This window comes from Poecilia latipinna, unplaced genomic scaffold (genome assembly GCF_001443285.1).
Source record: "Poecilia latipinna isolate Pla-1442-1.1 unplaced genomic scaffold, P_latipinna-1.0 Scaffold37, whole genome shotgun sequence".
NCBI lineage: Eukaryota > Metazoa > Chordata > Actinopteri > Cyprinodontiformes > Poeciliidae > Poecilia > Poecilia latipinna.
The window spans coordinates 550,025-565,903 of record NW_015112653.1 but is presented as its reverse complement, the minus strand read 5'-3'; the positions used below and the strand labels follow the sequence as shown (position 1 = coordinate 565,903).

At 36.4% G+C, this 15,879-nt stretch overlaps 1 protein-coding gene across 2 annotated transcripts in view; it reads right to left on the bottom strand.

Annotated features, from left to right (window-relative positions):
- LOC106954947 (glypican-6-like) overlaps positions 1 to 15,879 on the bottom strand; it is a 113,485-nt gene that overhangs the window by 79,210 nt on the left and 18,396 nt on the right. For both annotated transcript variants that reach the window (XM_015044800.1, XM_015044808.1), the window contains exon 2: positions 2,305 to 2,463. In XM_015044800.1, coding sequence (XP_014900286.1) covers positions 2,305 to 2,463 — 159 coding nt within the window. The remainder of the gene's footprint in view (positions 1 to 2,304; positions 2,464 to 15,879) is intronic.

Sequence of the window (15,879 nt, the reverse complement as noted above, 5' to 3'; positions counted from 1 at the left end):
TTTTTTTTTCCGCCCCCAACATCTATTTTGCCCCCAAAAAGGGCGGACGCCCCCCCCCCCCCCCCTGTCTCACGCGTCGTTTCAACAAGACAGCCATTTGTAATCCATAGAGGGGGCGCAGAACATATTTGGAAACCACTGACTTAGGCCATTATTTTAGGAAGGTGATGATATGAGTTTACGAAGTGTAGCAAACAGGTAAAACATGTAATGTGTAGATCAGTAATTTGTATGACGTTTTAGGAGTCTAGACTATATAATTATTTTATGTTTTTGATTTTTTTTCTGTACTTGTGAAACAGTTTCATGCTAAAATATATTTTAATACGGTATTATACAATGTAAGACCTGTAAAACAAATTTTCCCAAAACTGTTAACATATTAGGTTGTAATCTGAGGTTTCAGATTTTCCTATTTCTCTTTATAGCATCCCACTGCTGTGGAGACTGTTGCAGCAAATCCCAATGAACTATAAACAGCCCCAGATAATTACTCTTTATTTCAGAGGTTGACTGCAGTGTGACAATTATAGAAGTCTTTGTTAGTTATTCCTTAATAAAAATATCAAACATGCTGTGTTTTTGATTTGATTTGAGTGTATTTATTAATTGGGGAAAATACTCAATATTAAAATAACTGTAATTTAACTAAACTGTCGGTGCTACAACCATTTTCATTCCTGCAGTTCACGCTTTGCACCAAAAAAGACAACACTGCTCCTTCTTTTTCTTCTATAACATTTCAAAGTTCAAGGACACAGGGATTTCTGCACATGATCTCTACAACATTCAGAAATCGGGGCTCTCTATTTTGCCCTTTTCTCTTCTAAATCTATGGGGTTTATCTTTGGAAAATGAGATAGCCTGGAAAGAAGGTTGATCTGGAGTCTAAACCTCTTCTGTACTAATTTGGTCATATGTCTCGGTGTTTATCCTGACAACTGGTTGGCACCAAGATGGATTTTTTTTCCTGCAGTTCTTAACTTTGAGCTTGTGATTAAAAAAAAAAAAAACATTTATTGATTATCCTCAATGATGCTACATGATGCCAAGATAAATATGGGTCATCATCCAGCCTTGTTTGTCGCAATTCTAGGTGTATTCATTTTTTTTTAAATATTGCTCTGACTGCAGGTATGTGCATGTTTAGGGGTGATGAAATTGAATTGCAACCATTTCTTGATGAACAAAGATTAATAAGCAGATTTGTCCTACTTAAATATGTTCTCTTGTATCTTCCTTTTTAAAGAGTGGCTGAGTAGAATGAGCTATATTTATGCCAAATGCAAAACAGGATCTTATATTATTTGGATTAAACTTTAAAAAATAAGTTAGAACCTCCATACTTTGTTAATAACATTTATCACTATGCAATTTCTTCCTCCCACAAAGTAAATGGTCTCAAATCAAAGGCTGGATTAACTTTTGACAGCTGAAGTGAAGAATAAATATATTTTATACCCTTTTTACATAGATTCACAAGGTGTACCATCTGCTGAGGGTGTTTGATAGGAATCTTGCACAGTAATAATTACCAAGATTTAATGATCATACATTTTATTACCCTCATGTGATAATACTGATAATGTTCTAAAATTATAAAAGATGAGATTTAAAGGGCTCTTTAGCTTTAATATTTCAAAAGTTTTTATTAAAATTAAAAGGATATGTAAATAAAAATAATAAGAAATCTTTCTGCTGACAGGTAACTTCCTCTGACAAGTTTCACTTGTCAGAGGAAGTTTCACTTATGTAAATGCATGATAAGCTGCGGCTATCAACACAGTCTAATGATTGGAGAACAAAATTATATTTCTAAAAAATAATTATTGCGAGAAATAAAAAAAAACAGTGCTAAAATGTTGAGAGATGAAGAGCTTTAATTTAAAACTCAGTATGTTCCAATTTAAAAGAAACTAATTAAACAGATGGTGATTTGAAGAGTGAAATAATATTTGAGACAAAAATCAGACACTGCACCAAACTCCAAGCAGCCTAAATACCGTAGTTTGTCTCTGTGTTACTATGCACGTTGTCAATTCGTTGCACAAGAAACTGTTTGTTTAATCCAAACAGAAGCATATTAATGAGATTTCCACAACTCCTCTCCTCCGAACGGAAGAAAAAAGAAAAAAAAACTTCAGACAACTCTTTACAATTAAGTCTAGCAGTATAAATCCTTTGATTTTTGCTTCCTGCAGCCGACAGCAATATGGTGACAGAGTATTTAAATCATTTTCAAAAGAAAATACATTTAAAAAATAAATAAATATGAGGAAAAACATTAGGGAATGAAAGACCTACCGTCAAATCTTTTATGTCTGGAGACAAATGTGCTTCTCAACGTGTGACTGGTTTCATCAAGCAGATTTTCAAAGTCCAGCTTGCTTTGCTGACCAAATCGGTCTTCCATTTCTTGGGTACAACAGGTGTGTTCATAGGTGCAAACACGCAGATCTTCTCCTGCAAAAGGAAAACAAAGCAGAAGTATTTTTATATTACTGCTGAACTGATAAAAAATAAATAAATAAAGATAACACTTGACCAAGTTGAAATAAAAACACATACTGTCTAAAGTTCCCAGATTACTTTAAAGTAGTTGGGATTAAAAAGGAGGATGTCCTTTGCTGATAACTGGGGTGTTCAGTATTTAATCTAATTTGTTTTTAGAGTAAATTTAATATGAAGCAAATAATTCAGACCTTTTATAATGAGCAAAGTAGTGGCTCTGGTCCACAAGACCTTTATTTATCGCCCTTCAGATGCCTTTACAGCATGAGTGAATTTGATTAAATCTGCTTTGATTCAATGTACATAATTAATAAGACACGCTCAGTAATTATGGTCTGACTGTTGCCTATGCAAATTACAATATCTTTAAGGCTTTTCTTTTTTTTGACTAAGGGAAAAGGTCTGTGCTTGAAACAGTACAGCAAATAAGAAATTTTATAAATATTTTTCAAATCACAACATGGTCTGTGATATTCATTCAAACTTGAATTTTAATGTGATCTAGAGATTCATTTTTTTCATAAACTTTAAGTACAACAAACAAAATTGCTAATTTCTCTAATGAGTATGGGTTTTCGCAAACTTTTTACTTTCTTTTAGCAAGTATTGAGACAGTAATTGGAAGGAGAAATTAAATGCATTTTTAGTCAGAGACAGTGAATGAAGTCTGACTTTTATTCTTGCGAAATAAACTGATTTGTGCAATGAAATAAGAGAATAAGAGAATTAAATGAAATGAAATGCTGGTGTTTATTATTAACTTTTGCCTCTGGTGAAACAGATGAAATATTATTTTAAAATATCCTCCCATAGCACATAATTGATGTAACCGTGGAAGTACTCGTGGAAAACTTTATGACCCTCATAATTTCATTTTCATCAGCGGCCAATAAAAGAGGAGACACAAATAATCCAAACTCCGCCCGACAAAATTCATCCTAAAACTGTAGCCGGCTTCACTTTTGATGATTTTAGAAATGGCGTGTGCTGCCTCGGACTCGGTGACCTCAGCGTGCAGCTAAACAAGATCAGCTGATGGATGCACTCTTTTCGGCTCCATTTCATGATCATCGTGACAGAAATACTTCTAATTTCATCATATCACAAATCATGTGATGGCACACCGTGGAGCAATCCTTTCGCTGCTGAAATCTAACTCAGTGTTGCAACACAAGTTGGGCCTAAAGTTAAGGCAGACCTACGTGCTTGAGGGCACACTATTTTTAGCAATGAGTATTACACAAAGCAGAATTTATGTTCAATATTCATGAAGCCAAAACAAAATAACAGATTTTTTTTTTTCTTTTGAAACCTCATTTACAAACCGTAATATGGCAATGTGAGGGGGATGTTTGTGTTAATAAATGTGTGAACACTGCAATGAGGAAAGGCGTGAGACTCGATGGCGAAAGGGATTTGCATAAAATTAATGCCTGGCAGTTCAGCTGACTACTGTATGCTCTGTAAAATAATACTGAATCTTCACGGAAAACTTAAAGTAAAGTGCTGGTCAGTTATTATGGTTGTGTATGACTGCCTTTATGGTATATAACCTTTATGATAAGTATATAAAACTTGCTGCCTTCTTTTAGAACGGCTTTTGGGTGAACCATGAGCCGAAAATACATTTTCAATACAGCAAACACTAAATAATAAGTCCAAGAGCATATAATGTATTTAAGACAGAAAGCCTGAAATATTGAAAATATGAAACATAAATAAATCACAATTTGCCTTTTTGTAGAAGTTTTACAGTATACTTTTTCTGAAAAAAAGAGGCTTTTGAATCAGGTTCACAAAGAAAGGCAGAACTGACGTTCCATCTGTGCCAATCCTTGAGCTATGTGACTCTGTATCACTGTAGACATATACTGGATTGCTACCTTTAAAAAAATAAATAATTTTTTACAAGTTGTTGCTTATCGTCAACAGAAAGAGTAAGGAGTGAGCCCTTTTGGTACAAAAATTATATTTTATGCAGGAAAACTGAGACATCTTTGTGGAACAGAGGTAAGGAAGATGGATTCCCACGAAAAAACGTGTCTGTTCAGATCAATTTTTGCCCCGAGATTGTGAAACAGTGGTAAGTGTTTCAAAGTGTAACAGATGGAGATATATCTTAGCTCATGCTTTGACTAATACAAATATCCCAGAAAAAAAAAAAAAAAAAAAGTCAGATCAAAGTGGGGAATAATGGTACGTGAGAATTATGTTTGACAGGAAAGAAAATGCCTTCTAATGTAGAAGTTTTTACCTTTGATGACTTCTTTGCCTAAACAAAATGTCTGCTTGTGTTCACAGCTTGCATAAAACCAATATCTTTTCTCTCAAAACAATTGCTAAGAAGGTTTAGCCACATTAATTATTTGCAGTTTTTCTCAATGTGTTTGACCCAAAAGAACCAGCTGAAGTCTGGTTGAAAATTAGTGTGTTGACTTTGCTTCTATTCAAAACTACTGTGTAGTGCAGGAGTCTTCAAACCCAGTCGTCAAGATTTAATGGCCTGAAGGATTTAGATGCATCCCTGCTCCAACACAGTTGAAACAAAAGAATGACATGATACTAGACCTTTAAGAGGTAATTCAATCATTTGATGCAGTTGTGGTGGAGCAGGGATGCATCTAAAACCTACAGCAGATTCATCATACTTGAGGTGATATATTCCAAGCCGTTGTTTCTTGTAATTTTGATTTTGATTATGGCTTACAGATAATGAAAACCCACAATTCAGTGTCTCAGAAAATTAGAATACTGTGGAAAAGGTCATTGATGGAAACTTGTGGTGTCACATCCTAATCAGCTAATTAACGCCAAACACCTGCAAAGGTTTCCTGACCCTTTAAACAGTCTCTCTCTCTGGGTCAGTAGGATACAGAATCGCGGGGAAGACTGCTGACTTGACAGACGTCCAGAAGACAACCATTGACATCCTTCACAAGCGGCGAGCCACAAAAGGTCATTGCTAAGAAATTGGTTGTTCACAGCGCTCTGTATCCAAGGATATAAACAGAAAAAGTGAGTGGATAAAAGAAGTGTGGTAGGAAAAAATGTGCCAGCAACAGGCAGAACAACAGATTTGAGAGAATTGTTCCCTCAAAATCCATTCAAGAATTTGGTAGAGCTTCACCAGGAGTGAGCGAAGGCTGGAGTCTGTGGATCAAGAGCCATCGCACACAGAGGAATACTAGATATCCATCCATTTTCTTTACACCCTTGTCCCTTAGTGGGGTCGGGAGGGTTGCTGGTGCCCATCTCCAGCTAATGTTTCGGGCGAGAGGCGGGGTTCACAATGGACAGGTCGCCAGTCTGTCGCAGGGCAACACAGAGACAAACAGGACAAACAACCATGCGCACACACACACTCACACCTAGGGACAATTTGGAGAGGCCAATTAACCTGACAGTCATGTTTTTGGACTGTGGAAGGAAACCGGAGTACCCGGAGAGAACCCACGCATGCACAGATAGAACATGCAAACTCCATGCAGAAAGACCAGGGCCGGGAATAGAACCCAGAACCTTCTTGCTGCAAGGCAACAGCTCTACCGCCACTATGCAGCCCAGAAGAATACTAGACATGTACTGCAAATGTCACATTCCTCAGGTGTCTGGTTTACTGAAATTCATAGCCATTGCGTTCATCTACCAGAACTTTCTAGAACACTTCATGTTTCCCTTTGTTAACAAGCTGCATTCAGATGCTGATTTTATTTCTCTGCAGATGCAATTGTTTTATACACATCTTCCTGAATCTGTACTAATCGATTATCATCAGTTATGTGAGACAAAAAAAAAAAAAAAAAAAAAAAAAAATGAACACACCGTATAGCTAGTGAATAGGCCCACAGGATGTAATTGCTTTTAAAGATCATCTTTAGACTCATAGTAAAATTTCAGAAAGTTTATTTTGTATTATTATTTCTGGTAAAACCTCCAAAAGTTAAAAAAGGAATTAAATATTTCATGAGGAGGGACATACCTCCAGATTTCACCCTAACATAGCTGCAGGGCCCAAAGATACAAGGTGTCAGATACTCAGAGATAAGCTCAATGCAAAGTAACATATAACACTAAAAACACTTAATATGACTCATAAGGTAAAAGCATCAAGATCAGACAGTGACTGTCACTGGATGAGACAGATGCAGGGTTTGGTGGAGGTTCATTGGTGGCTCGTGTGAGGTTGAAGAAGGAAATTAGTACAGACAGCTGTTCTTAAGGATGACCCAGTTAGAATAGCTGGGTGATTTCAGCGAAAAAAAAAAAAAAAAAGGGACATAAAATCATCTCAAATACCTGCTGCTGCAGATAAAGAAGAGTGTAGCTTTCAATAACCTCTGGGCAGTTTCTTTTTATGTTATGCAGCTCTGCTTATGTTCCCTTTTTCAAATGTTTTTTTTTTTTTTAGGTTCAATAAGATTTAAATTGACTCAGAGCATTGTGCTTGTTCTTTCTGAAAGTTAATCCTGGAAAATGTAGTTTGCATTAGATGGCTGTTGCACAGGCAATGCATGATGTAAATGTTGACTTATTGGTACTGTTTAACAAAGCAAATTAAATTTCCTCATAAGTGTAACCTATTTAGTTTTTGCAGAAGATATTTCATAAAGTTGGAGCAAACAGAGAGAGCAATATTGGACTATTTGTTTCTACACCATTTCTCTGCATCATGCACAGCCAGGCTCTCTCTTATGCTTTCTTCTAACCTTATAGAGTATCATCTCAATGCTCCTCCTCCATCTGTTGCTATACACAACCGCTGATGAGATTTATTCTACACAACAAGCACTTGACAAGTTTATCCCAATAAAAATACTTTAAATTGTATTAATAAGCACTCAAATGAAATAAAGGATTTTGTTGTCGAAAGGAGCAAGGACAGATCTCACCAGTGCACCCTTTCTGTTGAATATGGTCTCTTCAAGGGAATGTGAGGAAGAGTTAAAAAAAAAGAAGAAGAAAAAAAAAAGTCTACACTGACAACAACTCTGTGTGCTCCAGCAGTCTCAACAGAGCAAAACATTACTTAAAAATAAGCCTGTCGTACCTCAACATATGGGAAGAAGCTTTCAAGGGACTTCAGCACTCAGCAAAGTGCCCTGACCTTCCAGACAAGGTTAAAACAGCACTGTGGCCTCGAAGATAATCCATCTACTGAAGCACAGAACACACATTGGTAACAGGCTGTGCGGTTCACAGAGCTAACTTAATACGAATACTCGCATCGATGTCATCTACAGTTTTAAAGGCAATTTCCTTTGCCCAAGTAGAACCAATATGCTAATATTTTTTTTTTCCAAGTTATTACTTTTAGCCTTCTAAACCAGCTTAACTCATTCAGTTAATAGGCTTCAATACTGAAAAAAAGCCCAAAGCAGCTTTTACAAAGGTTACAATGAGCAGTGCACTCAGCTCAACACTTGTTCATATCAGCTTGTTTTACAATGAGAGAATTGATTTGCTTTGAGTTGAGTTAAAAGCAGCAGCAAGTTGAGAATGAGACCTGCACAGTTTGTGTCAAATTTGAAATAAACTTAAACTTAAGAGTAACTGTGTGTGCCCACATTGATACTTAAAAGAGGTGACCCGTTGAGTCAAGTCTATTTGTGTAGCACGTTTCAGAAACAAGGCAGCTCTCAATGTGCTTTACATCTTAAAACATCACGCAGTCGCCAGCTGTGAAACAAACAATAAACATTGCATTTTGTCAAATGCCACCATCAAATATGTTGATCAATGTTCCAATTACTGCTGATCAAAGGCAACTCTGAAGAGGCGGGTTTTAGCCGTGATTTAATGGAACCGCTGTTTCATCTGTTTGCAGTTTTTCATCCCACCCTGAGTAAATATATTGTGGTTTGTCTACAGCTTTCACTATGAGTTGGTTTTAATATCTTAAAAGTAATCGTGTGACTCTTCTCGTCACGCAAACTGTGGCAGCCTTTCAGGGGCGTTGACAGCAAGTTGTCAAACTGCATTACATATTTCAGAATCCATGGCAATAACAATCTTACAAAGTCTAAGGACATGGGGGAAATCACGGGATATGTGGACCCCACCCCCCCCAAAAAAAGCATGAACAGTCTTAGCCAAAAGCCTGCCGTCACTCTCTTTCCTGCTGATTTTGTCCTCCTACTCGTATTCAGTGAAATCAATATTAGAGCTTTCCTCTTTAATTTGACAGATGGGTTCCTCAATAGTGTCTGCAACTGGAGAAACTAGCCGAAATGCAGGAGCCAGAGATGTTGTAGTCGATCTCCAGTCAATAATTCTGTAATTTTCATAATTCCCCATTGAGATCTAAAAACTGACTTAATAACCTTGAATACAAGTTTATTTCAGTAACACATTTCACTAGGTTAAACACATACAGATTGGTTAACCTCATCAGAACGCATATTTGAATTTATTTTAGTCCTTTATAAGGAAGAACACGATCCTGCACACTACTAGAGAAACTACCTTAATATTTTTGTTATGAAAGTAGATTTTATTAGTCACCCAGTGATGAAGTTATGGCATGGCATAGCTTTAAACCTTTGTGTTTCTTTAATTTATGTCTTTTCATTCAAAGATGGGGCGTGGGGGAGAAGAAACATGACAATCCAAGGAGGCTGGAAGGGGTTTTCAAACACCATTATCAAAACAAAATGTTTTCCCAGATAAATTGTCTACATTTCTTAGCAAAACCAAGAATAGTAGCTGAAGGGAGTTCCAACTAATGGTCTCATCTCAAAGCTGGCCTTTGGCAAGTCATTCAATATCAAAAGGACAGTAAGGCTGAAACAATAGGCCCAACATTCATTGTCTATTTGTCCATGACTAACAGAGCAGAGCAATGCTTCCCTTTGCTCTGATCAATGTGTTTAACATTCATACTGAGGAGCAGATCCTACTTCTATTAACATATTAATACCAAAGCAGCAGCAGATTTAATGCATACTAATGTTTTACCCCTTTTCCTACAATGGAGCAAAGCTATAAAAATGTATTTATTATTTTAATTTTAATGAAACACGGGCATTCATGCTCTCAGGCATTCATTAAAACCAGTGCAAAATGTCATAAAACTCCGTGATCACGTCCTGTCACTTTTACATCTTAAACAGTTCAACTGACATCAGCCAGCTTATTACCAATGCAAAGGGAACCCTAAAAGAAGATTTAAAAGAGTTGGCTTTCTTTCAGTGCTCTAAATTGGATCTGGTTGTCATGTTAAGTGGTAAAGGTTAAAACGACACTACATAAATTAATTTAGCTGGGTAGAATTACTTGCTATTCACCAGATATGCATAAATACATATCAAGAAAAAGGGAGTAGCTCCCCATGCATGAATCGTCATACACATTTCTATTTATATTTACTAATTTACATAAGTTACAAAAGAAAAAATCTAATTGCTTTGATTTACCATAGACTAGTGCTGTTACTTTACGAGAAAGATGTAGATCATTCACAAGTTTTTTGGCAATGTACAAAGCTGAAATGGGCTTTTGTTTGTAAATGATTGAAGGAAATCCTAGGATATGAGCTACCCAAAAAAAGGTGCAGTTTTATATTTGAGTTATTTATTAGAAAGTAACATTCCAAGTAAAGACCAATCTTTGGTTCAAATTTTCTTGGCAGTGACCAAGAAAGCCATCATGTGGAAAAGGGGTAAGGTGGGCCCCCCCCCTTTTTTTTTTTTTTTTTTTTTTTTCAAAATGTATTTATACTTTAACTTGAGGGTTAGGGTAAAGGCAGTATAATAGTGATATAGTTAACCATTAACATACAAACAAAATTGGGCTAGAACACACCCAGTTATACAGACATGTCTACACATGTGCGAAATACATGAAATGGATCAAGTCAAAATTACCATGATGTGGTAGCAGACAGAAACAGGTGCATCAAAAAATGTGCATAATACCTAAATATGTAAATTTATCTCCCTCAATCCACAAACACACACGGTACTATCAGGTGCCAGGAGATACTTCTGTCACTATATCAAGTCTGTCAAATTCGACTAAAAAAAAAAAGAAGACGGAAGAAAAAGAAATAGATAAGAATAATAATCACCAGCAAGTATGTAACACCTTGTCAGTCTGGAATATTAGGGAAATTGATCTTTCTGGAGGTTCTTACCAAGGGACTCCACAATCCCAAAAAATTGATTAAAGTAAAACATTTTGTTTTCCCCGAGTTTAATAGGTGGGTTCCCACTTTAAACAATTGGACAGACGTAGTGGAGGAAATTCAGAACATGGAGAAATTTACATTGACAACAACAAACAGTAGCTGAAGAACTGAGGGAAAAATGGACATTGTTTAGAGACCTTTACAGGAACTAAACAAATTAAGATTTTAATAAGATGTTCTGTTTTTCTTTTACTATGCATGTTTGTTCTGCATTATGTAACAAAGGAAAATAAGAATCATAAATTAAAAAAATAAAATGTTGATGGACACCAATCCCTTAGTACTGGAGTCTTAGAGAACTGTCTTAGAGCTTGCCTTACTGCTTGGAGGTGGCCGTGGCAGGATCTAAAGAAGAATATTTTCTATTTATAAAGTCAAATTAAAGTGGTGTAATTAGACTACAAAATCTGGTTCATTTTTAACTTTTTGAGACTTTTCTCATCATATCAGAACCTGGAGTTATCTAAATATTGTTGAAAAATGTACGTTTTTTTGTGTGTCTTAGATCTATTCTCTGTTTGGAGCTGGAGCAAGAACTACTGTGACCTGATGAAAAACAGGAGCAAACTCCTGTTTGCTGAACTTTTGCATGTATTTAGTGCAATCTGCTTTGTGAATTCATTGGAGAAAATAAATTAAATAGTATGCAGAGTGGTTCTTTAAGAAGGACTTTGAACTGCACTGGGAATTCTCCATAATAAGGATTAGGTGGACGGTCATTTTAACGTAGTGCCTCTTAGTATTCACCTGTATGTGGTAAGACAAAGTCCCTCATCATAGAAACCTTTTATAACATGTGCTTTGCTATTCTTATCTTCCTGATGTATCTACAGCGAAAAGGTAGGACATTCAGAAATCCTCCTGAATATGATTTGATCGCAGATGTTTCAACTGCATTTTGTTTAACATTTAAAGGAAGCAGTACCAATATTTGTTTTTGTTGATTACAGAATCAAAATGTTAATTTTTCATGACATCTCTCAAGGTGCTAACCCAAGCTGCCTCATAAGCGTCATCAGGCACACGTTCTCCACACCTGGGTTTGTTTTGGAAGTTCTTTGCTGTGTAAAATTAAAGAGATATTTATGTGGACCTCATGACATTGTGACAGGGGTGTGCTGTGTAAATAATCTTGTGACTCAAGTTGATTCAAAGTGTCCTGTGCATAAACTAGCAAAGGTAGGCCACCTCTCTGAAGTATTCCTCAGAGTGCGTGGCCGAAGAGACTCGCAGCATATGGTCTCTGCCATCTGCTGTGTCCCTTGGTCCTCCCTGACAAGCCTTTTATGGAGTCACAGTTGAAGCCACTCTCATCCCTTCTGAGATCAATGTTGGGGGTATGAGTCCAGCTTTCCTCTTCTTTCCAAGATCAATTTGCAAGGATATAAAGCTTTGGATTTAGTTGTTTTTGTTTCACTTCTATGTTCTGAATTCAATATATGGCTCAGTATTTCTTTCAAATATTTCCAGTCAAGAGGTGATATCTCTCACCCATTACATTTTTACAGGAAGCCTCTGGTTGCTAAGTGAATAGCTGCAAGCAACCTTTCTGCTGATGATGAGCCAGACTTGTGCAGTGCCACAACTCTCTTCCTCATATCTTGGCTGGTTTCTTTTGCTCTTCCCATCGTGTCAAACAAGAGAGAAATGTGGTATGTGGTTTCAGGTATGACATTCACAGGTGTGACTCTAATTAACTCAAATGTGACACTTGACCTATAGAAGTTTCTGGAAGGAAACTCAAAAAGTTTGACCCAAGTTATATATTTTAAAAGACGGTTATCCCTGATACTTAACCAAATGTATGTACACTTTTCAATTTGATGAATGATACAAAAAAAATAGAAAAATTATTAAAAAGAAAAAAAAATCTTCTCACCAAATTCTCTTGTTTTTAACAAACAGAAATTATTTTGGTAATTCTAACTAAATTAAAACAAGAAAACTTGGTCCGATATACCTTCAAACAGTGAGGAAAAAAAAATGTCTTCATGTCTTTTTATTCACTGTATGTAAATATCTGATTTCACAGACATCTTTTCAGCTCTAGTTAGAAACTTTCTATGGGACTGAGAGCAGGGCTTTATAATGACCTTTCCAAGAAGTCACCCTGAATCAGAGACATCAGAGGTGTCTTACCTGGGCTAAGGAGAAAAGGTGAAGGGAAGATGAGAGACACCAGACCCAACAAGAAAATGACCTGGAGGCATCTATCAAAGCAATCTGCGCTTCCAATACACCTATAAAATGCCACCAGCTGCTGCCTCTATGCCACGGCACATTGATGCAGTAATTCATGCAAGAGGAGGCCCAACCAAGTATTGGGTGCATAGAAATGTACATACTTTTTAGAAGCCTGACATTTGCGCTTAAAACATCAATTTTTGATTGGTTTAATATGGTGTATTAATTTTCTGAGACACTGAATTTAGATTTTTTTTTCTTACTTTTAACTGGGAAGTCAAAGTCAAGTCAAAGGGAAGTAAAACAGTGCTTGAAGCCAAAACAGTTTTCAAATGCAGGTATAAGCCAAACACACTTAATCAGACTGGATGACAGTTTTGAGTCTTTAAACTTCTTTCAACTACATCATTCAGTGGTGGAGGAAACATGGGCACTCCTTCATTCTAAAAGAACCACATGTAGGGGCGCTGAGCGGCTCAATGCGCACCATGTGCAGAGGCTATCGTCCTCGACGTGATTGCCCTCGTTTCAATTCCCCGTTTCATGATTTTCGCCTCATGTCTTACACGTTTCTCTCCACCCCATTTCCTGTCAATTTACTGTTCAATAAAGTGCCAAAAAAAATCTAAAAAAACAGGAAACACATTTGCAATTTTGCAAGAGTAAACTTAAGAACAGGAAATATGAGGGAACTGGGCTGAAATAAGATGCAAATTGAATAGACAGGTCAAGGAAACATTCCAACTGCAAACTGACAAGAAGTAAAAAAAAAAAAAAATCACAGAATAAGTAAACCTAAAATACATCTTTTGTTATTGCTGCAATATTTTCCTTTTAAGTCACACAATTGCCTGATAATATTTTTTTTTTCTCATAAATATGCAATTAAAAAATTTAAAATTAATTTAGTCATTCGACTATAGTTGCTGAAAGCTCTGAATCAAACACACTGAATACACAAACAAACACGGGAAAATATGCTGTTACAAGCAAATTAATACCCGCCTGCTATGGCTCAAGGGGTTAGGATCAATAGACTATCTGTGAGGGAGTGTTCATAGGCATGGAGAGAATATTTAATGAATTTAGTTTAAAAGCATGTTGGCGAATTCTGCACAAATAAATGAAAATGCAACATCTTTTCTGGCATTATGATCATGTCATGTGGAAATAATATAGGGCTCATTAGATCTGAGCCTAGACAGACTACAACTCGCTTGTTTCCCCGTGGTATTAAAACCAAATGAAATTTAGAGCTAAAGGTCCCAGTTATTTACAACGAAAGCAGAAACAAGCACATTTCAAAGTAGGCACACGGAACATATTGTAATTCTGAGGCTATTAGCTGAATGCTGATGTAAACTAATTCCACATTCAGTTAAACATCCAAGTCATTCACAACAGTAATTTGAATGCAGAGTGTATACACTGTGTCAGTGTCATCGCCTTTTCTCTGGGGTTTGCTGGTACAATCCCATTAACTGATGGATAATCAAGACGACAAGAACGCCACATTTAAAATGAAATAACACAAAAGAATGACTTTCAATGGCGTACCAGTCCCAGGCATTAAATAACATTCAAAGCATTTTCTTTTCTCATGGAAATTTGATCAATTGCTATAAGGTACGAATTGTTGCATTGACGCAAATGTAATGAAGCATTCATTCAGCAGAAAGCAAGAATCAAAACTAGGGTTTTACAGGGAAAAAGTCAAATTAACACAAATTGTGCAAATATGAAGTGGGTCCCTAGCTAATCTCTAGTGATTGAGACATAGATGCTTCTCCAAGGTAACTTTTTGCTAAAAGAAAAAAATAAAATATTCTGTTTTTCATCTGAGCTATGTTATTTCCTTAGAGGTGAAAAAACACCAACATGAATTCAAGTCAAAATCAAGTCACCGGGTAGCGGAGCTCTGTGAGGCAGAAGCTCTGATGGGAACTGCAGCTCCAAGGAGGAGCTTTGTGGAAATAAGCGTCTAAACGCTTGTTGTGGTAGAGCAAGCATTTAGGTGCCCTTGAATGGCTGCCATGGAGACTCAAGCATTTCTCAAACATGGATGAAATAATTAAAGTAACACTCCAGGTATGTTGCTGATTAGGGAAAAACATTATGACATAAAGTTCAAAAAAGTTCATTTTACATAATACACCCCTTAAAAGGGTTAATAGTGTTTGAATTCCAGGGACTTGAGGGTAGAAATGCACCATAACTGCTTACTGAGACCTGACTGGTGACAGCACTACACCAAAAGCGACCAGGGTGCATTGACCACAACACTCCTTAGCATGGATGCCGTTAGTAGGGGATGAAGAATCAAAGGTAGCTTCTTCCAGTATCTGGGAGAAGTTTAAAAATGAAGTCAGATGAAGTACAAAGACATACGAAGTTATCTAATAGTAAACTACATCCACTCTAAGTTCAGACTTGTCTACCTTTGATTTAGAATGGGGCAGAATGAGAGAAAAAGTCTTTCAGCAGGGAACAAAGTTGTTCCATGTTATCCTTTTGACCGACACCATCTGTCATAAAACATGCAGCAATATGTTGCTAGTTGTTGGCAGCCTTTTGAAAATCACAAGACAATATGTTGATTTTGTAATGCTAACTATTTTAGTCCTTAATACATGATTAAAAATGACAATGTTTCCGTTTAAGATAGCAAAACTGCTTTTTGCAGGAACGGCTCTCGCACACAGTTCTGGGGCATTGCCTCTCCTCTTAGCATTAATAATTAATGATTTCTTTACAGCAGGAAAGCTAGACTAAGTATTCTCGGTGTTGTTCTTCCATCTATTTATTTTAGTTCTCAGAAATTGCATTTGTCACAACAACAGATTAAGATGGACTGGTATGAAGACTGATGAGTGACACAATTGTGCATTTACCTATTGATACAATGCATGAAAGATTTCAAGTATTCATTCAAGTTCATTCAAGTATTTAACATATATGTAATACAGTATTTTCACATTTATATATATATATATATATAT